Source organism: Ixodes scapularis, unplaced genomic scaffold, assembly GCF_016920785.2.
Source record: "Ixodes scapularis isolate PalLabHiFi unplaced genomic scaffold, ASM1692078v2 PGA_scaffold11__112_contigs__length_91849675, whole genome shotgun sequence".
NCBI classification, from domain to species: Eukaryota; Metazoa; Arthropoda; class Arachnida; order Ixodida; family Ixodidae; genus Ixodes; species Ixodes scapularis.
Genome location: NW_024609837.1, coordinates 3413097 through 3436880, shown reverse-complemented (window position 1 = coordinate 3436880; position 23784 = coordinate 3413097). Strand labels below are relative to the sequence as shown.

Here is a 23784-nt window from a genome sequence, read left to right as displayed (position 1 = left end):
TAAAAAAAACTATAAATATTGTTTTTTTTTTGTTAAGTGTCGTTGTCATGTCGTCCGCCAAGTGATGCGTCGAGCGCTCCCAGCTCACAACAACAAATCCGATCGGCGAATTCGGACGGCTCGGAGCGGATGCCCGTCTTTCCGTGGTGGACGTGTGTTTAGCGTGATGGAACCTTGGAAACAGCGTTAAACGGGCGTTAAAGGTTCTTGCAGCGTTCTCCGGTGAGCACTATGCTTACAGGCAGCAGGATGTCGTCGCCGAAGGCCAACAAAAAGCACGGCAAGCGGCACCACCACCGACGGCATCACCATCACGCACACAGCGTCCTTGCAAGCTTGGAGACATCGCAGGTACGGACCGAAAACTGCGTTTCCGCCCGCTGCTCCAATTACACAATTACAGCGCTCACTCTCAAGGCCGCTACGGTACCGCGACGCGGTAATTGCCGCCGTCGAAGCACGGCTGGCTCACTCCTGCCAAAACATACGGCTTTGTTCCTCGTTGGCTTGGCGAACGCCGTGACAGCTCTCGCTTGTCCCGCGAACCACGGCTTGTAAACTGTTATTGAAATCTCGTAAGTAAAGGCAAATTTTTTTGCCGGCCACCCTCTGAATTCCTTCTTATTTCATCCCTTATTTCAGTGCTTGAATATTGGTGGTTTTTAGACAGGCATATTACAGACTTTAGAGCGTCACAAAAATCGATACGGAGGAGACAACTCATGGTCCAAGCTCGATCAATTACCGTAACGCGACATCCCCAGGAACATTTAGCCTTTTTTTTCGGACCCAAACGTAGGCGAACTTTTTGTCGCGTTTCAAAATAGATATGCCGCTCGTTAAACCGTGGTAACCCGTAAAAACGAACGAATAAAACGGGTGAAAACGGACTAATTGAATCAATGGCACTTACACAAAAGTGCTGATTACTTTATCAACTATGAATGTATATTTGTACTACATTTCTAATTGCACTCCAGCCCTAATTTGTACGGATCTTCACGGGGAAGGTTTAGTGCGGCTTGGAAAACGTTAATCATCGATTCGTTTTTCAACCTTGAAAATCGTGGTGTATAATTTGAATTTGCCCAGTTGGAGTCCGGAGTTTTTTTTTCCTGCTCGGCGAGCGAAAGGGTTTGCAATTGTTGCGACAAGACGGGAGTGTTATCACCGGTGCCGATAGCAGTGTCGAACGGGGGGCGTCGTTTCAAAACCGCAAGGCCGATGTGCTCACTGATCGTTTGTATGACGAGCGTGCGTGCACGCAGCTCGCTGTTCTCTGGCGAAATGACATTCCGCGATTCCGCCGCGTTTTGCTCGCTGCCCGGTCGACGGACTTCGGGTTTTTACGTGTCGAACGTGCGAGCACGATTACCTTGGCGCTGCCTCTCAGGTTGCGTGTTTGTGTGCGCGCTGCAATGCGTTTTCAGACACGGGATGGTCCCGAATGGAATCGTGTCAGGATTATTGCGACAGTTCGAGCCTTGTTCGGGCAATAAGTCGTTCAGTGACATGCAGGCTGTGGACTTTCCGGTTGTAACTGAAAAACACCAATAAACATCCGTTGGCCTAAAAAAAAAAAAAATTGGTTGAAACAGTTGAATGTTGACAAGCATCCATTGGTTTTAAAATAAGAATAATAAAAAAAATCCTTAAGTTTTTTTTTTTTTTTAGCTAGCACTACCTTTGCTGAAATTTTCCCCTCTCAGACTTAGTTTTTTATAAGACATTTTTCACCGACAATCACAGTTTTTAGCATCTGTCCAAAGCATATCGCCGAACTACACCAATATTTAGAAAGCAAATAAATATTGGCGATTTCCTTTATAATTAAAACGCCAGAAAAATCGATGTCCTAGTAGTTACATGGTTGACTCGTGTTTTCCGACCCGTAGCTATTGGGGGAGCCAGCTACGTATCTATGCAAAGCGCAAGTTTGTCTGCTTCTTTTGCAGGTATTGTTGTGTCGTCGGAACGCCAAGCATTGATTGGCTCTGATTGAAAGATTGTGGGTAGACCTCAAAGCGAGGTACCTTGAGGTCTACCCACTATCCTTCAGTCAGAGCTCGGCGTTTTGACATAACCACAAGCCCTGCAAAAGAAGCAGACAAACTTGCACTCCGCATAAATTTCTAACCCCCCATGGGCCTCCCCCTCCCCCCCCCCCCCCCCCCCCCTCCAGTGTCCTCTTTTCTTCCAGGGTTCACGAAACCTACACCCTTAACTAGGGTGACCGTATTCCTCAAGGTAGAAAACGGGACATCCGAGCCCGGAGGGGGGAGAGGAAGGGGAGGGGAGGGAGGGCATACTAAAGATTGAGATTGGGAGAAAAAATTTAATGCAAGAACTGCTATTTCAAAGTGTTAACGTACTACGTGCATGCTGTATTCAGTAACTAAAAAAATATATTCCTATTTACGAGCCTTGACAAAAAAAACGTGTTTGTGGGCAAGAACAGTTCTCTCAATTTTGCTGGGTAAATATTTTAAAGTATCTAGGTTTTTTTTTTGTAAAATATGCTTGTAACAAGTTGGCATAGTTTTCGCTTGCTTCAACTCTCATTGTGCCAATTTCGAAATTATGCACTCCTGCGAAAACGGGACATGATTCCTTATTGGGACAAAAAGACGGGACGGCTGAAACAAACCTTAAAAACGGGACTGTCCCGGCCAAAACAGGACGTCTGGTCACCCTACCCTTAACCCAAATACTTAGAAAATGTCATCCCTGTATTGAGAACACAAGAATATGGGGCAAAAGGACAGTTAGTTTGGGTTATGTTCAGGTAAAAAAAAATGCTGCAGATAAAAATTTTTTTTGTACCCAAACCCGGGGATTTCCGTATTCCAGGGCAGCTCCAATTCAAGTTTTTCCTCTTTTGCCTGATTCCGAGAAAACCAGGAGGGTGGAAAGTGAGGCTAGTTGCTAGTATTCATCCCGATTTAAAAACAAACAAAAGACGAGGACAGAGTAAGAAAACACGTACGATAAACAAGCACTTCTCCGTCGTGCGTGGTTTCTTACTCTGTCCTCGTCTTTTGTACGTTTTTAAATCGGGCCAAGAAAACCACTTTGGGAGTTATCTATCGTATTTATCGAAAACACGAAACGCTATAACTCGGCACTCAAATTTTCTTATTGTTGGAGCTTTCCACCTTGCACTGCAACACTTCTGGGACTGATAAAGCACTTGCCAAACTATAGATTGCAGGGGTGGGACTGAATGATAAGGGGAAAGGTAAAAACGGCACAAGAAAAAGCAATTGGAAAGGCTTGCGCGACGCAGCTAGCAGGGAAAAAGACATTGGCACTCTTCCACATTTCGATCTTGCAGGTTGGTGTGGGACACTGAAGTTTAAATGTCACAGTTGCTGCGGCACATCAGCGTACGTTCCACTGCATCAGCAGTGTTGATGGTGGGCTTCCAGCCTTTCAATTCAATTCAGTGTTTATTTTCGCGTGCTTACCAACAGCCCAAAGGACTTTGCAGTAAAGCACGGAGCATAAAATACATATGCATCGCACATTTACATGCTTCCGATTATACACATGCCTTACATTAATACACATGCAAACAGTTTTGGCAAATTTGGGGCAATCCCACACAAACAAGAGGCAATTCTCTATAAAATATATCAACATTGCACAAAATTGCTCCTTGTTATATCAACATTGCACAAAATTACTCCCTGCCCCAAAATTGCCTTGCAAGCAAAACGGGGAAAGACACATTCACACGATCGAGCTGCGTTGCGGTCTGTGTATTATTTTCTTTCTAAGCGAAACACTTTGTTGCAGCTTTTAGAACGGAAATGATTGGTGAGAATTGAGTTTATGAATCGCCACCAGGGTGCCCCTTTTCCTTTAATCGCCCTTGTGCGCGTGAATAAAGAAGAAGTGTAGCAGCGTTCGTTGGGGCTGGACGTGTCCTTTTTCCTTCGGCGTGTCCGCTTGGCTGCGGGCCGCCGCTGCCCTCCACGCCATCGTCGTCGTACCGTAAGCCTTCCTGCGCATATATCCTAATGCAGTATATATAGCCCCTCAAACACTACAAGAGGTGGTTGTCAGAACCTCTTGTGCCCTCGTAACAGGCTCTCGGGGAATAGCCAGTTGAAACATTGACCTGTAGAGGAGCGACTAACAGCCGCAGATTGTTTGTGTCTACTTTTGGCTTTGTTTTCCAGAAGTGCTCTAAAACAGCTGGTTGGGGTGCATGCCGGGGCACCGCGTTTAACAGGGCAGTGGTAGTTACAACAGCACTTATAGCAAGCTCTCCACTCTTTTCTAGTAAATGTCAGGGTGAGGTATTGCCTTGCTAGCGTTGTCTTTTCATGTTCCGTAACTTCCATTGCTTCGGTTATTGAGGTTTGTTGACCCAACTTAAACTTCTTGCGTGTGTCGTTTTTGGTGAAGACCCCTTGAGAGTCGACTGCTTATAGTCGTCATTGGAAGCAGCTGAGCTCAAGTATCATCCAACATACTGTTATTGCCCTGTTTTTCGGGAAGCTGCAAAGAACGGCTTCTTTCCTGCGTGTTTATTTTTGTCTCTTTTATTGCCTCACTAATTGCAATGGCCCCAAGTATTTATGTGGCAGCAGTTTGTGTTGTTTTTACTGATATTGCATGCCTCAGTTCTACCCTCGCATAGTCTGTTCATGTGTTTTGTCCTAGATAATTTTTTTTTTTGGTGGTGTCAGAAATGATTTAGTTACGCTTTTCACGCAGCGTTGTGAAGTGCGTTTTGTTGTCACCTAGGATACTGCCATCCATGCATCCAGTTCTAAATTGTATGTCCTCTGCTTTATCTGCCTTTTCTGCAGTCGATGTGGAATCAACAATCCTTGCTCAAATTTTCGTTTCAACATTCGACGAAAGGGTTGTTCCTCCAGTACATTGCAAGTTCACAATGCGCGCACTTGGCATATCTAGCCTTTGAGGAAGCCGACATTCTATGGCTCATTTTATCTTGAGTGTCAATGTTGTGAGTCATAATGCTCATTTTTTTTCTTATGGCTTTCTCTTTATGCAATTCAGTGAATATCTTCTGTCAGCGTTTTTCTGCAGTACTTTTACATTGCTCGCCCCTTCAGTGAGCACGGTTCATGTTTAGAGTCACTCAATGTACACACAGCCCAAATTTGCAACAAACAAACTGTGAGAAAAAAGAAAAAGATTGATGTGGACAGTGCAACCCAAGTTTCATTCTTGTCGCAACAAACTGTGCTCTTTGTGACGTCTGGTGGAAGTGTGCTTAATATTGCCACGCTCGTCAGCGAGCGACCGCGCGCGTGGCCGAGTGGTTACCGTGCTTGACTGTCGTGCAGAAAGTCTGGGTTCGATTCCAGTCAGTGGAATGCTCTTTTATTTGTTCTTTCATTGCGTTCTCGTGAGTTCCAGAAAATTCTCGTCAGATCGAGTTCTGAATGTTCCAGTCGCCTTACAATCTAGGCCGATTGTTCCAGAACCCAACACGCGTACATAAGGGACTCCGCGTGCTGATCTGGAGTCAGTTTTTCGCCCAGCGTTCGACTCTGCTGCTACGCCGACTTCGACGCCCGCGACGCTCCGTTATTATCTTTTGTACCCTTTTATTTTTGTATGTGTCACGGGTGGTGACCAATAAACAATAAATAAACAGAAAGAAATAAACGTTTAATGTGGCGAACTTATGCCAAAAATAAAAGGGTACAAAAGATAATAACGGAGCGTCGCGGGCGTCGAAGTCGGCGTAGCAGCAGAGTCGAACGCTGGGCGAAAAACTGACTCCACATCAGCACGCGGAGTCCCTTATGTACGCGTGTTGGGTTCTGGAACAATCGGCCTAGATTGTTCGGCGACTGGAACATTCAGAACTCGATCTGACGAGAATTTTCTGGAACTCACGAGAACGCAATGGAAGAACAAATAAAAGAGCATTCCACTGACTGGAATCGAACCCAGACTTTCTGCACGACAGTCAAGCACGGTAACCACTCGGCCACGCGCGCGGTCGCTCGCTGACGAGCGTGGCAATATTGCAACTGTCGGTTGCATTCAGGGGGCATTTACCGCCAGTAATCGTCGACTACGCCCGTTTCTGCAGCCGTGCAGACGCGGTTGTAGACATTGCAGGTACAGAGGCACCGAACCATGAAAGCCTGTCGAAAGCAAATAGCTAAACAAAAAACAGCGCTTGACAACTTCCAGATAACCAGGGGTAGATCTGTGGTCCGGACGTAATGTCCTAAAGCTTTGCTCCTTTTGCAGCACCACATTCTGGAAAGGGTGAAAAACGACCGAGTCATTGTGACCGGGCCAGAAGAGGACCGCCGGAGACGCACCATCATCGTCGAGCGTCGCAAGGGCTCTTTTGGTTTCACACTCCAGGTGCGGTTATCTGCCCTCTACGTTAAGGCACCTAGAGACCTATATAGCTCCTACGGAGCAGAGTAACGCAGTCCTTTGATCCGCATGTTTCGCCGACAACATGGCCGACAGAGCAGCTCGGCGCAAGTCACGTGGTAGTCAGGGTTCCAGGAGGTGCCCGCTTTATGGGAGGACAAATGAAGATCGACTCAGCATGGCTGATTAAAAAATAAACGCCGAGTTCGCACTTCTCAAAACTAGTCTGTCGTGAAGTTGGCAAAGCACTGAACACATTATAAAATTTTTCATAATATTGGATGCATGTGAAAACTTTGAGAAGGCAATTTCCAAGGCCATGGCGTTTGAAGCAGACTATTGTTTTACGCAGCGGAGATGGAGTTTATGGGTTGGCTGGAGCGGGTCATGTGTACGGTGTGATGTCACCTCGTCTTCTGCTACATAATGCTGCTCAGGCAATGTTTAAAAAAAAAATTTATGTTCTTGTTAACACAATTTGGTGCAAATTATTGTAACTTGTTCTTTTATTATGTCAAAAACTATTGTCATTTCATACATCCCCAAGGTATTGAAGAAACCACGACTTTTCCCACATCCCCCAGCCATTTGTGACCGCAGTTGGAACCTCCGGGCGTTTGCCGCTAGTCGCTGAGAGATGGCATTCTAGATTGTGCTACTCTGCTCCAAAGGATCTATATAGTGCTCTAACGGCGCCTGGACTGCGCCTTCGACTGGCGTGTCCAGCCCGGGTCCCATACTGCCCATACGTCGGAAGTGGTCCCCTTAGCAATGACAAATGACGTCGCCGAAGCTGGGGTGTAGTGCCGTCGGATGTCGCAGTCCTGGCGGTCAGTCGTAGAAGTTCTGGTAAAAGACACGAGCGAATGCGAACGTCGCCATCTTCGCAATGTCCCGACACCGCGACACTTCTGCGACGTCATTGAGCTGGAATCGAGTGAACGCTTGTGAAGCTGCGGTAAACGTGCCAGTTGAAGACGCGCAGCAGGCTACGGGCAGACATTTCTCGGCGAGACTTTGTTACAGCATGAGCTGCTGTAGGATGTTACCTGTGTTGTGACTTTTTTGTTGTGGCCTCCAATTTGAAGTTTCCAGTGCCTACAAGCTCTGTCCAGTTGAATTCAGTTAGTTTTACATTTTCTAAAAGAAGCTGGGGGGGGGGGGACGGGGGGGGTTTGAAATTACAAAAATATTCTTGCAAGAGTTGCGTGTTTCAATTTAGTTAATTTACTTATTGACTCCAGATCATGCCACACCCATTAGGATTATGCAGTGCATGCAGGGTTAGGGAATGGCCGAAAAAATATACTGGGTGAGCGTGCTACAAAAGGTTAACAATATGTTCTAGCCTTGCACTGAGTAAAAGAAGAATAAAGTGCAAAATATAAGTAAGACAATTGTCTCCAAACTTCTTGGCCAGATTAGAGATTTGTCGCAGCCTCAAAGGCGGGGAAAGGAAAGGAGTAAATAAAAACGAGGAAAAACTATATATATAAACCTGCATATGCATTCAAACACAAAAACAAATCTTAGAGTAAGTATTAAAAGTACCCTAAGGTGGGGGGATGAATACACATATTTCACTTATTTTGGCATCATACAACAATTGTGACCAAGAAAACTCACCAAGCTTAAATCATAACGCATGAGAACTTTGGCACATTTGTGCCGTGCAGAAGACTAATGAAAATGGTAAAACTAACGCTGAAAATGTGCAAAAGTTGTAACAGGACACTAAGCACATTGTTTAAAGTGTCCCCCCTCCCCCCCTCCAAAAAAAGGAGAAAAAAAAATTACAGTTTTTTTTGTTTTTTTTTGTGCAAAATCTCAATCGCCGCTAAAATTTATCCCTCACGTTCCGAACCAGGTGCCAAAGTTTCAGAACTAGCCATCACCTTATTAAAAAAATTTTAACCGATTTTCTGGAATTTTCACTGGGAAGATGGCGGCCGGTGGACCTCTTATAATGCATGCAGCTGAATTGTGCCAGTTACTCAAAACGGGCCACACCTTCCCATTCAAATTTTTCAGAAAATCCCCTGTTCGGAACCCCAGGTGCATAGTTTATTTTTCCAGTAACAAAAAAGAAAAACCTTGTGAACTTTTTGGGGGCACACCTTGTACATGAGAATGCAAAGGAATTTTAACATGATTAAACAGACACGAAGCAGGGGACGAAGAGTGGTGGCTGATAATGACAATGTTAAATAAGAAATATATGGCGAGAGGACCCGCATTACAACGCAGTTTCTGTCGTTCTTTTTTGTATATTCATATGCGCACTTGGAGTGCATCGCGGTGCACTTTCTGTACGCGCAGTTCTCTTTGCGCCGGTAGCTCCATATCTGCTGAAAGCAAAGCCTCGGGTTCAGGCTAGATTAGTATCCACCGTAAGATACCAAACGTGTGCAGGTCACAATAGGCACCCAATACTTGCTACTACTTTGAAGTGTTTGAAAGCTAAGCATAGGACATATCAAGTGCCCACCCCAGATTTAGGAGCCCACCTACCTACCGTAAAATACCGGGCAAACGCCCACTCAAAATTTATAAATAATTGTGAAAAAATGGGGGATGGGCGCTTGTCTGGTCATCAATTTTACATATCAATGTACTGTGCATATTTTCTCAGATCTTACGAATTTGGGTATGGGTGCGTAGTGTGGTATGGGCGGATGCGTGGTATTCTATGGTGGTACCTAACAGAAGTGCATTTCCTCGTCGGCTGCCTCCCCAAATACCTCGGTGCAAAGCGGTGAAGCACATTCTATCAGTGGCCCTCTGCATTTTTGAACTTGGACCTAACATGGCTCCATGCCTCAGTTTTTCCAAATCATCTATATCACGGTATTTTACGGCACTATATTCAGCATTTTACAGCACTCTCTCGAGTACATCTTGGTGTAAGACTTTTTAGAAACTGCTACTTTGGCATATTATCCCAACCAGTAGTGTTGCATTGAGCTCGAGGCCTGAGTCTCTGCAGTGCATTGCTTATTTAGGCAGTGCAAAAGGAACATACCGTAATATCCCGAAAGATAACCCACCCCTAATTTGGACAGGGTGTGCTCTTTTTTCTTTTTCAAAATGCAGGAAGATAGTTTATTTCTAGTAATTGCAGTGCCCTGACCAATGGTGACCTCGGCCAAAATGGGGTTAGTTAGCTAAGAGAGATAAGCAAACATATGCTGACTAGGAAGGGCAGTTGTCTGTGCTTTACTTTCCCTCCATGTGAAAACAAGTTTGGCGGGTGACAAAATACCAAAATAGCATTAAAAAAAAATGTTTCCGGATTGTACACGGAAAGATCACCTAATCCTCATTTTCACCCGATCTGCTCTCGCTTTCAGGTGGGCTGTGTCTCGGAGTGTTAGGGTAGTTCACTTTTGCAAATGCCTCGGGTTAAAAAAAGAAAAATGAATGACATTTGCAGACGTACGGTATCCACCACAAGCGGGACGGAGAGATAGAGCTCATCACCTACGTGGACTACGTGGAGTACGACGGCCCGGCGTTCCGGGCAGGTATGCGCCCCGGTGAGTGATCTGCGCCTGTAAGAAACATCCTCATTTTGCTGTCGTAAAAATTTATTTTAGCCGCCTCACTTTCTCTTTTAATGCCCTGGATTACAATGTTGCCATGGAAAACACTTCATAATCTGCATAATTTGTTCAAGGGGCCTCCTCTGAAGTCATGTATGCGCATGCGTAGCGATAGCACATATGGCTGTTTACCGTTTTCGGTGGCGATACCGGCATTCAGTAACAGTATAGTGGGGTAGCTTACCATTTCAGCTGCAACAGATTGTAATTTCGTTGCATCTTTGGCTGTGAGAACGATATAGGCGGAATCACTTGATGAAGTATTTTAGAACGACAATGAAAACAGCGCAAATAGACGAGGTAAATTCAAAGAGAGCTGCACGAGACTGTTACGCGAGTCGAGCTTTGTGCTGGGGTGAGTAGAGCTTGGTGGCATGTGAGTTTGATGCGATGGTGTCGCATTACCGGCGCAGGGGACGTGATCCTGTCGATCAACGGCCACGACATGGAGCATGTGGACCACAAGACCCTGGTGCGTTTCATCCAGGGCTGCGAGACCACCATGAGGATGGTGGTGCTCTTCGAGGACTGCGTTCACAAGGTCGAGCTGCACATCAAGTACCTCCGGCTACAGGTGAGCGATTCCTCGTCTGCAGCCCCTTTCAAAAGTCTGTCGGGCAACACTGGTGGTTGCCATGGCCAGAACTTCCGGCGACCTGTTTCAAAGAGGACTCCACTAAATCTAATCCAATGAGCATCGCTCCATGCTCGAGGTGCGATTGAATTTAAGTTTGCGCCGAACACTGACACAGCACTCGTGTCAAAGAGAATTGGAGTGAGTGCCCAAAATATGGCGGCTTAGGAGCTGCCCTGGAGGGCACACTCTATTGGGAAGAGTCTATTGTGAGCACAAAAATTTTGTGGCTTCTGTTCACTGACCCCTGGAATTTCCCTGGCTCTGGAAGGTTAAGGAAGCTCTACTCGCAGATCTACCTTTCCACATGGGTGCCACCCTAGAAGGTTCTTTGTGGTGACTAGGTCGTGGAGTGATCTTAACTTAAATGTACTTCTCATGAGAGAACGCTTTTTATCGCAACAATAGCGGATGATTTTTTTTTTGTGTGTAAGGAAAAAAGAAATTTAAGGGACGACACAACCTGGCAATGTCAACTTTTGAACCGCTCACTTGATCGGCGAGATATTTGCAGGTGGTGTTTGTAGCCATATAGAAGGAGGGCATGCAGAGTTTCAGCCTTGTGAACCAGTTTTATGGGGTACTATACCCTCAGAACATGGAATCTGTTTAATAAGTCTATCGTTGAGAAATGGTGTTGATGACCACATATTTTTGTGGTGGAATGCATACTGAATTAACTGTTGCCAATTTCTGTAAAAAGACTATGTAAAAAATGTGAAATTTCTTAATAAGAAGATTAATGAAATTTTTTTTTTACATTTACTAAGTTTTGCAAACTAAAATTTTTCATAATAAAGGAACATGAAAATGCAAAATCTAAGTTCATAGTAACTTTCTCCATAACATTTTGGCTTAAAAGCTGCAAATGTTAAGTCTCAATAGTTTCATACTGAAACAATAGTTTTATTAGGTGGAATTTGCTGCCAAAAAGTTGAACTGAGGAAAATGTGTTCGAAGTGCTTGAACCTCTACTTTTTCTTTAGCATCGGTGAACCGAAAATAATTTATAAAAATATAACTATGCTGTGTAAACAAATAAAACTTTCTGTGAATACTCTTTTGATGTTAGTGAATGTAAATATGGCATTTTCCAAAATTAACTTTTTTTGCAGAAATGTTTTTTTCTGCGTGGTGTCCTTCCCCTAAACGTGCCAGTACAAATTACAGCCAGCGAAATTTAAGGCTGTTCTCTACTGCGTGTATCTAGTGCAAATTGTGGTACTGTTCTACAAGTGACATGCAAATTGTTCTCAGTGCAGGAGGGAAGTTTTACCGTGTGATGAAGTCTATTGGCATTAATTTATGAGGCTTTCTTATTGGTCCCATTGCCTCGTGACATTAACCTGCATGAAAGAGCAGTTAGGGCGTCGGTGAGCTGGTGTAGGTTTACCATTTTTTTAGAGAACCTGAGGCTGGGTGGAAGAAACAAGACGACGTCTTGTTTTTTCCACTCAGTCTCAGGTGTTCTACAAAAATGATTAACCTGCACTCCGACTTGTGTAAAAAAAAAAAGAAATGATTGGTAGGAAAAAGATTTTCTCACTGCAAAATTAAACTGCTGTGCTGAATGCGTTGGCTCCGCCCGAAAGTAGTGATAGTGGTCTGGATACGACTCCAAAGTTTTAGGACTGATCGTTATTCAATTAAAAAGCTATAAGGGGTATCGGTGGCCAAGTGGGCTGGCGCAGACCAGCTGGGAGCACGTGGAGTGAAAGCTCGTGCAGCAGAACCCAGGATCCTGGGCTCAATCCCCACCCCTGCCCGTTTCGATCTAAAGGAGCATCGTACCGGTGTGCGGTCGTGTATCACTACTGCGTGGTGCACGTTAAAGACCCCAGACTCGCGGTTTGTACCGCACTGGCTAAATTTCTCATCTACAGCTGGGAGACTCGTCGCCCGTTGAGGCAGACCAGGTTCTAGGCTGTATAAACATACACGCAACCCAATCTTCTTTTTTTAAAGCTATAAGTGGTTTTTGGAAATTTTTAGTCACAAATGGTGGCCAATGAAACCCACAAATCGGTGAATATGGATTGCGTCTGCTACCGCCAAAAATATCCATCGATCACTTATAACTTTTTAGCCGAACAACGGAAGGATACGAAACTTCAGCCTCCGATCCCAACTGCTGGCGTTACATTTAGGCGGAGGCTGGGCATTCAGCGATGCTAGTCAATCTTTGCTACGGGAAAGGCACGGCTAACTTTTCTCCAAAACTATGGTAAGTTTATGTGCATCGCATAACGGTCTCTCCCTTTCTGCGGCAGCGGTTGCTCCAGGACAAGATCACGGAACTGCACGGCCTCTGCGAGAAGGAGCGGCAGCTTGTGCAGACGTGGCGAGAGCGGGGCGCCAAGATCCCGCCGGCAACGACGTCCGACGCGTGCCAAGGCGACCGCCGCGCCTCCGTCGCCGGACGGGAGGGGGCGCTGTCTCCGCCCTGGTCTCAGGAAGAAGACGCGTTTGCGTCGGCGGCGCACATTCTTTCGGTGTCTCCGTGGAACCGCCACAGCTTCAAGGTGAGTGTGTGCAGCGCAGGAACCATATTCGATTTTGGCGTGTTAATAACGGTTGAAGGCTATCCGGAGCGCAAGTTCGTCTGCTTCTTATGCCGAGGTTGTGGTGGTGTCAGAAAGACGTCGAGCTTTGATTAGTTCTGAATGAGGAATAGTGGGTAGACCTCAAGGCAGCTTGCTTTGAGGTCTACCAACTGTCCTTTAACCAGAGCCAATCAGTGCTCGGCGTCTTTCTGACGTCACCGCAACTCCTGCGCAAGAAGCAGACGACTTGCTGTCCGCATTGCGTGTCATTATCACTGCAGCAAGGAGTGCGGTCCGTGTTGAGAAGTTATCGCACCTTTGCTTTAAGAAGCTGTTCGACTGCATTTTTACTAGACACCTCGCACGCTTGACCATTTTGCCAATGCGGTGCAGTTTTCTATAGAAAATTAGCAATAATAGACAAGCAGAAAAGCCTACAATGGAAGGGTAGAATGCGAGTAAACGATAGGCGTGCTTCACCAGAAATGGGCTTGAACTATCGCTTGGAAGTGCATATGGTTATTTTTGTACTTTGATTCAGAGTACGGTGTAGTTCACTTATAGCGATAGCACATGCAGTAGTACCCTTTTATAGTAAACTTCTCAGGTCCGGGGAGTAATTTTACTATGTTGGGAGCACTAGTATATACAATCAGTTACTAAAGCTATAAAAAAAGAGTGGAAATGAATAAGATCTTTATTAGTCCAAAAACACACTCCTTAAAAATACCACCTCGTTGCAGTAAACAGCATGGTTATATCAGTTTGTTTTGTAGGTACTTTCTACTTTACAAAAAAGCTCTCGAGGCTGTGTGGACATAGCGTTGCTCGTCACCATTTAGAGCCCCCCTGACTGTCCAAAGCCAACAAGAGTTCACGTCTTGTAGGGGTAGGTTCAGGTTCTTCCTCTGGGCAGCATTTGTTCGGTCCCTCATTCAACGGTCGTGTCAGGAACGGTGCCCTTGTTGCCCGACATACGACGAAGACCTACGCAGTTCCCTACCTTGAAACATTAGACCCTCCGTTCGATGCCTCTAAGTCTTTTTCTCTCTTAACAAGTCCGTTGACTGGTACGTTTGTAGAGGGCACTTGTCCAAATCAATGAAGCGGTGCTGTGCCAACATTCTTGTTTGTGGAGCTTTGGAGCTTTTTGCAGTTTCCATCGTTCCCATCAGCGAGTATGTTTTCCAGACACTTCCCATTTTCCACCAAGGCCAAGACTTTTGCCACAAAAACGCCGAATTCATCGCTCTTTGCTTTTTCGTCCGGTCGTTACCTGCTTTTTGAAGGAGCGTAGTTCACCCGCGACGCGGATCAGTCGTGATATGCAGTTCAGTCAGCACACGAAAAATGTGCAGAACCTTAGCCATAAACAGCTTCGCTATAAAACAGTCAAGAAGGTTGCAGTCTAAGTACTGCTTTTTTATTGAGTGATTGCATCCTAATGGAAGCTAACTTAGATTTTGCGACTGGTCTCGTGTCAACATATTCCCTTGTCTCAATGTGCGCATTCTCCAAGTTGTCGCACTAAGGAAGAGCTAGGAGGTTACGACGACGCAATGCTTCGTAAAAACGTTGCGGCGCAAGCTGCGAAGGCGGATGTTGAGTGCGAGCATTATTGGCGTTTCTCATAAAGTGGAATTCCGCATATGGCTGTTTGATCGATAGATCACTGGGCACGAAGTTAACAGCCGGAACTTTCTTCTCCGCCCTCAGATTTCGTCCATCCACTCGGACCGTAGCTTCAACCAGTTGGCCACCACGGCAAACTCCACGTCCTCCACCACCCAGCCGTCCCCGGTGTCGCAGCAGAAACAGTTTGCGACGCTCCCAAAGGCGTCCGCGGCGGCGCGCAAGAATGCGTCGCGGAGCCTGCCCAGCAGCACCGTGCCGACGCCAAAGGGCTCCTGGGACGGACTGGAGTCCCGTTGCAGCACGGACTTCTCGCGAAGCACCGGACTCTCTGAGAGCACGGACTTCTCCGAGTCCGGGAGCGTCGAGTCCAAGCTGTCGGCTTCGAGGCGTTCGGTCAAGGAGGAAGAGGCTGGCCAGGCGTCTTCGTGCGTCGTCCGACGAGAGGCGTCCGCGGAGAAGGTGGAAGTCTCGGACCGGGACGAAGTCACGAGGCTGTGAGGTCTCTCCGCCCGTATATTTTAGGCTCGACTTGATTTTGTTTTGTTTTTGTACCCGTGCGAGCGTTTTAGTGTGCCTGCTTGCGTTTTGGCCAATCCGTCGTTGCCGTGCACGCTCGGAAGTACGCGATTCTGGATTCTCGCAAAGCTCGTGGTGGCCGATCGTCGGAGCTCGTCTCAGGAAGCCGGCAGACTGCGAGACTGAGATGGCGTTTCAATTCTCGGAAGTGCGAGCTGCGATTCGGCACCCGAGAGCGCGACGTTTACGTGCCCTGAAGCTTGGCAGAGATCTCGTTTCTGAGCCCCGACATTGTTGGTGCCTCGTCATTTGCCCTACTCCCTCCGTAAATCGCAGACAGACTTGTTGTGGGCACTGTGGGAAAGTATACACGCAGACATTGTTCGTAATGAACAAAGGGTGGAAGAAAACGATGACGGATGACTGAAACCGCCTCTATGGAAGTTCTGTTTTGTTTTGGCAGCCTCTCTCATTTTTCTTTTATTCGAGTTTCTGCTCTGCCGTGTTCGTTGTCCCCCTACGCTCTACAAAGGTCTGGCGTGTCTACTTTACCGAACAACTAGTAGAGAACCAATCGGAACGATCTACGATGGAAGCCCGGCGAATGACGAGGCCTGGAAAGCGTTTCAGCTCAAAAGCAAAGCTTAAGGTTCTCGTCGCATTTAGTGTCTAAATGCACTCTCCGCGTCATCATTCGCTCTCCGGGAAAGCAGGCGCATAAAACAGTGGGTAAGCGCGGCAACTTCTTGAGCTTTTCTGAAGCTGTGCCAAGGACAGACAGAGCTGGGCTTCGAGTGTAACGCTTCTGTATCATAGATTCGGCTCGTGCACCTCACAAACTTTGTGAAGTGGTCGAGAGCCACAAAGACGTCCTCTAGGGGGTCGCACCTTGCTTTTATTGTAGGTACGTCCAAGTTCGTCTTGCCGACGATGTCTGGTCATCTGGGTGCGACGTTTTCATCACACCGTCTCATGCCACCGGTCATGCCCCTTTGGTTGGAATCTATTGTCTTGGGACGATGAAACCTGTCGCGCTCTTGAAAATCTGGCGTGCAGACGACGTCGTTCGAGTTGGGCGTCAGGCTTGCCAGACCCTGGGGTGTTGTGTTTGTCAGTTTGTCACAAAGGGGAGTAACTGCTGCCATATTAATGCCATTTCACCTCACTGCAATGCATTGCGAGTAGTTTCCTAAGCTTCTCACTTCACCGCCTGCAATGAACTTTGCTTTCCATTGTCTCTAATTTTGTGCCTTTTTTAGGGTTATGGATTTTCACCTAAATTTACAAAAGGGTTTTCAAGACTAACTTTGGTGCTCATCAAAGAGACTTATAATTTCGTTTGATAATTTTTCAGGATGCAGTTTCAAAGGTGCTTAGGTACTCAGTTTGTTTATTTGCTGTGAAGCTCAGTCTTTTTTTCTTCTGGGCTTTTCGGCATTTTAAATGGCCTTTCTGATTTTGGTATAACACACTCTCATTTTCCTACTGCATCAACTATTTGCTGCTAATTGTCGGTCAATAACTGAATATTGGCTGTTGTAGATGCCTATAGTTAAATGTCCATAATTGCTTGGTCCGCAAGTTGCGCTTGGTCGTGCGTTGCGTTTCCGCAAGTCATCGTAAAGTATCGGCTGCTTTAGGATGCAATCCGCTAGGCCTCCGGGACTAGAAACTTTTCCTTAGTGTCGAGTATTGTAGTAGCTCGATGTATATGAAATACTGTAGTCTGTTACATGTTCAGAATGGCACCAAGCCCTCTACCACGAAGCTCACCGTGATTGGTGAATTTCTCCTCTCCAGCGTTCGTCCTGCTGAAATGCAAAAAGTGGAGGGCTTTGTGGGAGGGGCCAGTCCTGCTGTTGCTAAACTGCAACAGACTACGGTTAAATTATTGCCTTGGAGACATTAAGATTTCCAAATGGCCAACTTCGGCCAAAACTACCTTCGAGTTCTGTCGAAGGTGCTCCAGTCCCTTTCACAATTTTGTATTTTTTCTCCGATATAGTCGCCCTATTTACACCCAACTTGTTTCGTATTTATAGTTTCATAGTGACAGGCGCTGTTGCGCGGTGCGTTTTTCGTGTTTGTTCTTTCTCCCGGCCGTCTCGGCGAATTGCCGTCGACTTTATAGGCCGCTTATTTTTATTGTCGAACCACTTTCATTATTTATATATATATATAAGGTACTTATTCCAATCCAGGTGCCCAATGCAGTAGTCAGGGATGCACCGCATTTTTCTAATCAAAGTGTACATAAAGAGCTCGCATTCAAGCGTTTTTTATTAGTTGTTTTTAAGTTTGCGTCGATACCAGTGAGTAACTCCGTTGCAGGGTGTACTGCTACGAGTCTGACTCGCAAGATGGAAGGGGTTCGCCCTGGAATCGCCTACGAGTAATTTTTTTGGGGGGCTATTTTTTACGAAGATATTTTGGGAGCATTCCTTCTGAATGGATCTCTTGGGGGAGGCACAGTACAACATTTTTTCTAGTCCACACTCGGTAATCTTCCGGGCGCGTAAGCGCACCAGTAATATCGATTTACGTAGGCTTTTTTCGATCGAAGTATTTTCAGTAGTGTCGCCTTTTAGAAAGGCTACAGGGATGCGTCTTTAAAGATGCTTGCTGTAACCTGTTTCACCTCACGACAGGCCACAGAAGACGCTACAAGCCATCAAAGCCAATCCATTGCCGTAGAAGTGCCCTTCGGAAGGGGTGCAGCGACGTGTGGGGCGCGCAGTCAAGCGATACATTCGCAGCACTGGACTGGCTTGTAGCACTTGCTGCGGCACCTCGTAAGGTGAAATGGACTACAGTGGGGCATTCAGGCCCTCCATTTTAAGAGTATCTGCTGGTTCAGCTTCCTGCAGGAGCTCTACATGTCTGAACAAACTCTTTTTTACAACTGATGCTAGATGTTCACAATTTTGTTTCCCTCAATATTGTTACCTGAAATAAAGACTACCACAACAGTTGTGTTGTTTGTTACATTAGAAGGGATACAGCAGTGCCACTGGTTCCTTTCAAATGTGGTCTGCTTCACGGGACTAAATTGTGTTTCAAATTCCAACAATTTTGAAGGCACCCGTGCGTGCGTAAAACTTAATTGGACCTACAGGGGCCCATATAGTGAGAAAAATGATTTGGGGCTCTGAACCAAGATTTATTTTGTTCCTGCGTGAAGCTGCATTTGGAAACCTGCTGGTTGCAGCTGCCCCCCCCCACTTTTCAGTAATGACGACATGGAACTTGAAATAACGTTGCTGTTCCTTATTGGCTCGGATGGCACGTCAACTGTGCCAAAAAAAGGGGCTTAAAGGGACACTGCAACAAAACCCTAGTGCCCATTTTATTATCTAGATGTCAGTGTGGCTTCACCCTGGAGACGTCAATGTTTTTTGCTCGAAAAGACAATGAAACATTCTTTAAAAAGAGTAAACCAAATGTCGTACTGTTACTCTAACCTTAAAAGCAGCTCCACGGAAATACGTCGGCAAACTGCATCTGCGTGAGCTCTGTCTAACTGGATTTCCCCCCTTTCCCAACCTACCAAATCCCGGGAGATAGTCCACTTAAAATCAAGTGAAAATATGGGATAAGCTAACTTTCAATGCACAATAAAAAAAAAAAGTTGAAAAAAAAAAAAAAAAAGATATTTTTGGGTTATGTGTTCCTTCCAAGCTTGTTACGGTGTCGGTGGCAACGGAGCAAAGATGACTGTAGTTCCAAGTCAGCAATGTTCTGACTTGGAACTAACTGGCCGCACTTATGCCAATGCCATCACCGATTCCAACACTATGACTAGGAGTGGGCTATCTTTCTGTGTTGAAAAAAAATATAGCAAATCGAGCCGAACAATGGGGTGCGCCGTCCTTCGGGGCTGTGGCGTCTCTCAACTTTTTACGGTATTCAACTCCTGCGGGGAGAGGCAACTAAAGCGGCCAGGTTGTATGTAACACATTGACGACACTAAGTGACAGAGCTCATAACCACACCAGCCCCCAAGCAGCTTTGACCGTGCTGGGCCAGTTGACGTCGCGTCAGGCACATAGCCAGGATTTTGTTTCGGGGGGGCAGGGGGGGGGGGGGGGCCGTCTATGACAAAATGCTGTATGAGGGGGAGGGGGAGAGGAGGTCCCAGCAAAATCGAAGATTTCGAGGGGGGGGGGGGGGGGGGCCAGTCCCCATGGGCCGCCCCCCTGGCTACATGCCTGCGTCGCATCTCCCGGGATGCATCGTGCTCTCCGACGACCAATTTTCGAGCGCTCGCTGAAGTGGGTCCTTTGGATTGAACAGTATAGTCATCCGTTTAAAATACCAGCGTGCGATTGTCATTAGCAGAAAGAGTTGATCATGTTTAACATATTTCTGAACGTGAGAGGTAAATTTTAGGAGTCAATTCAGTACCCCTTTAAGAAGAAAAAAAATTGGCCGTATTTAAAATATAAATAAAGTGATTTTGGGTTTTGGATTATACGGTGTTTTATTATCCTTGTATCTTTATATTTTATGTGGAAAAATATGAAGGGCCAGTTATGATTGTGCAATACACATCTGAAGAACTCCCGGAAACCCAAACTGGCATAAATTTTAGCAATTTTTCTGCGTACGGTTCTTCAAATTGTGATGCCGCCCACCATCACATTTATGTTGAAATGTAGGCCTAGCCATCCCCTTTCCATCGTAGTCTTCTGCAGGTTAATTTCTCACAAAAAATTATTCGCAAGAAAATTCTTTTTTCTGCCGCGAAAGAGTCGCTACACATGTATGGTAACATTTGAACATGTTTATCTCTGTGCAAGTTTGGGGGCGTCTTCACCATCAGTGCACGAGAAGTCTTGTTCTTAGTACTGTCTTGCCAACATATTTTGCACATATGCTTCAGAATACTGTTGAGACCAGTTATAACGAAGTCGGTTATAACGAAATAGTGGCTACAGCGAAGCGATCACGATTTCCCCATTCCTTTTTGCACTTCATTATAACCGAAGTCGGTTATAGCAGATATAGCGAAGTGATTTCCAATTCCCGCTGACTTCATTATAACCAATCTTTACAGTATGTTGAATGCAACTGTTAAGGTCTGGTTAGAATGTACAGGGAGTTCCGAAGAGAACCGATTTCCTCGTCCCGGGTACATAAACTATGCATCGCTGAATGCTCAAACTTCGTGAGAATGTGACGCTAGCGGTTGGGATAGAATGCGAAAGTTTGAGAACATGATGTTACTCCTGAATCAAAAGATGACTGAGAAAAACAAACTTCCTCTATGAGCCAACATCCACCTCGGCCTACTTTCGTAAAAAGAATGACACATCTATTTCAGTGAAACTTGTCAGCAAGAAACAGAAATCGTCTTTCTTCCCCACATATAAATTCCACGAGCTTTCGCAATATCATTACTTGTTTTGACAATATTAAGCTTAAGTGGACGTCAACTTATAGAGAAATGTAGCTTTTCCTCAGTCATCGCTGCCAAGCTGCAAGAGCGGGGACCGGACGAGACCGCCGTAATAGCCGAACCAATCCATGGACGCCTTAACACCGGCGATCCCGAACTGTTTGGTGACGGCCGTGTTGGGTGCAATCAGTCTGTGCTGCAGGGCACGAGCCTCGGCCCTGTCGCCTTTCAGGAACTTTTCATACAGTTCGCACACTTCTGCACCCAGAGTATTGGCCAGGGCACAGATACCGCCGACGGCACCCACTTCTAGCGCCGGGAGCAGGAAGCTGGCCGATCCGGCTAGGACCTGGAAAGTGGTACAAGAGACATTCACCGTTTGAATGTCCAGTTTTGTGGATGTAGCTCAACGGACAATATGAGCCGAAATAGCCGATCCAGATTTTTTCTACGTCCGATCCCCACAAACTCTATTACCCCTTAATTTCTCAATAAAAAAGTCGGAGGCATGAGACCTTGACTTTGCATTCCATTCCTAGATCAAACCACAGCACTTAAAAAAAAAAAAAACTGGCAGGTATGCCAAAGAAGCACAAAGGATTGTTCCAACTGGTATTGTGTGCGATAGTACACACAGAAGAGATAGGCAGGGGGTTTGGGGCAAGGTATCAGAGCCAAATTACTGACCCCCCCCCCCCCCCCCCCCCCCCAATTTGTCTGCAAGTGTCTTCTGCAACTGGATACATCCCATTGGTGAAGCAGGAAACAAAATTAATGCCAGTAAAGCATTTAGTTTTGTACTGCCATTTTTTTTTTTTTTTTGTGTGTACTAGAGCCTCTCTGTGATACCTGTGAGAGTAAAAACGCAGGCAAGCTGGTGGATGACTTCCATATTTCGACTCGAGACGAGGCAAACCTAAAATAATGCATATAGACATACACTGTCTCAACCAACAACCGTACAGACATGAAAGGTCGGGTCACCTCTCTTTCAATGAGCTTCTGGGGGCAAAATCCTAAATTGGATTCAATGATTCGGCCAATTTGCAAACGACCAAGAGAATACACAACCACGGACGAGTGTGCCATGCAAATTACGTCATTGAATGGCGAAACTTAAAGCAGATTGCCATTTTCTGGAATTCTGCTTCAAGAAAAAGTTTAATGAAAAAGAGGGGGCTCTATCTATCAAGTCTCTTTTGTGGTAGGTGAAGACAGTGTATAGCTGTATTCATTATGTTATGTTTGCCTCATCTCAAGTTGAAATATGCAATACCTGCACTGTACAAACAGGATGTGTGGTATGCAGACAGCATGTCCAACTTCAGGGACTGTCCCAAGTTACCAGAGGCGTCCACCATTTGATATATGTACGTTAGTAATCACCAAGCGTGTCCTACCTCTGCAAGTACTGCAGTTGATGCACCCAGGCACCCCTCTTCATGTAAGTAAACACATACACTAGTTGCAGCCGTGGAGAGTTTGGCTGTTCATTCAAAGTAATCCCCCTAGTGATGGTAGTGAGCAAATTGTAAGTCCCAGTCGGCCACTCTCCTCTACACACGTCTATGACACCAAAAGACGCCCTGACACAGTCAACGAATCTCCTGTACCTGGAAGCCATGCTCCTTCGTCTTGTGTACAATGTACCCCAACTTGGTCACATCGCCGCCGCTGTCCTTCATTCCGAGGACGTTAAGGTGTGATGCCAAGCCGATGGCCACCTCGGCCGGCAGGTCGACGCCGGTGTTCCCTGGTACGCTGTACAGGATCACGGGCACGGGACAACTGTCGGCCACCTCCTTAAAATGCGCGGACAACGCCGCAGAACTCATTCTGCCCTTGTAGAAGCACGGTGTGACTACCAGCACGGCTTGCGCGCCGGCCCTGGCCGATTCGACGGCTAGTTCGACCGTGGCCCGCGTCGATTCTTGACCGACACCGACGACTAGGAGTTTGTCGTCGGGCAGAACCGACCTAACGGTCTCTACGACCATGAGCCGCTCCTTCTGCGAGAGCAGGACGCATTCGCCTGTGGAGCCGTGAACCACGATGCCGCGGAATGGTAAGGCCGACCAGCGAGTTACATTTCCTTGGAGTTCGGGGTAGGCGATGCTACCGGTACTGTCAAAAGGCGTCGTGATCGGGGGGTAGATTCCCGAGATGTCGAGGCCTTTCGCAGAAGACGCTTGGCTGCGGGCAGGTCCGTAAAGTTGAGCTGAGCGCACTGCTCGTAGAAGGCGGCTTGTGGACATCGTGGCAGTCCAGTGGTCTAGTTCTGTGGTGTCAGCAGTGTCAGCCGTGTCAGCGGCGCAACGGAAGTTACGCCATATCCGACAAGAAGCTCGCTCTCAGCTGATTCCAGTAAGAGTCGTCGGATTACCGGATTACTTCTTTTTGCGTCTGTTATTTTGTGTAATCGGAGAAGCCGCTTGTAAGTAGTGGCTGGCGGATGGCCAGGATGGCTTCGAGGCGCTGGGTGTCAGGGACGTGTTTTGAGCTTCGTGAGCACATTGCCAGTATGTGACGTACGCGCGTTTGGGGGCAACTTGCAGCTTGTTGGAGATGGTTGAAAGCAGGGAATTCGCTTAGCGTTTACTGGCACAAGAAGCTGCCAAGCGACTGCTAAGCGCTAAAGCAGCTAAAGAGCGAGGCAAATTTCGTAACTTTCATCTCGCCGCCAATGGATCGATAGATCGGATAGATAAATGCTCGGGATGGAATGTACGGGTCGCGCGGTTCGCACAGAGGTTCGCACGCTGCCGAGTGGGTATCGCAATCTGTGCAAATAAAAATTATTATATTATTATTATTATTATGCGCTCACATGGCTTTCTCAACGACAGGTTCTGCATGGATGGATGGCTGGATGGATGAATCCGGCTGAGCCCTTTGGATCGGGCGGTAGCTTACGCTACCTATAGCCATTTTGTTTTACCCTTTAAGCTTAGAATATTTAAATGTGAAAACTATATTCACTCCGTACTGAAAAGAAAGTGAGGATATAAAACCCACTTGCCATCAGTTAATAAGGAGATACCTAGTTTTCTCTCGCTTTCTGCCACCAATCACTTA

The 23784-nt window shown here is 46.4% G+C and overlaps 2 protein-coding genes across 2 annotated transcripts; one reads left to right on the top strand and one right to left on the bottom strand.

Moving 5' to 3' along the window:
- Nucleotides 1-68: 68 nt before the first annotated feature.
- Nucleotides 69-18282, top strand: LOC8029144. The gene is made up of 6 exons (XM_029980276.4): nt 69-351; nt 6247-6366; nt 9815-9917; nt 10397-10557; nt 12888-13139; nt 14877-18282. Exons 1-6 carry the CDS (start codon nt 232-234, stop codon nt 15291-15293), a joined length of 1173 nt encoding a protein of 390 aa, XP_029836136.2. The 5' UTR covers nt 69-231; the 3' UTR covers nt 15294-18282.
- Nucleotides 18283-19782: 1500 nt separating this feature from the next.
- On the bottom strand, nt 19783-23568 carry LOC8029152 (4-hydroxy-2-oxoglutarate aldolase, mitochondrial). The gene is made up of 2 exons (XM_029980277.3): nt 22323-23568; nt 19783-21058 (listed from the first exon to the last, which is right to left on the bottom strand). The coding sequence occupies exons 1-2, from the start codon at nt 22962-22964 to the stop codon at nt 20771-20773; spliced, it is 930 nt and encodes a 309-aa protein (XP_029836137.2). The 5' UTR covers nt 22965-23568; the 3' UTR covers nt 19783-20770.
- Nucleotides 23569-23784: the final 216 nt, after the last annotated feature.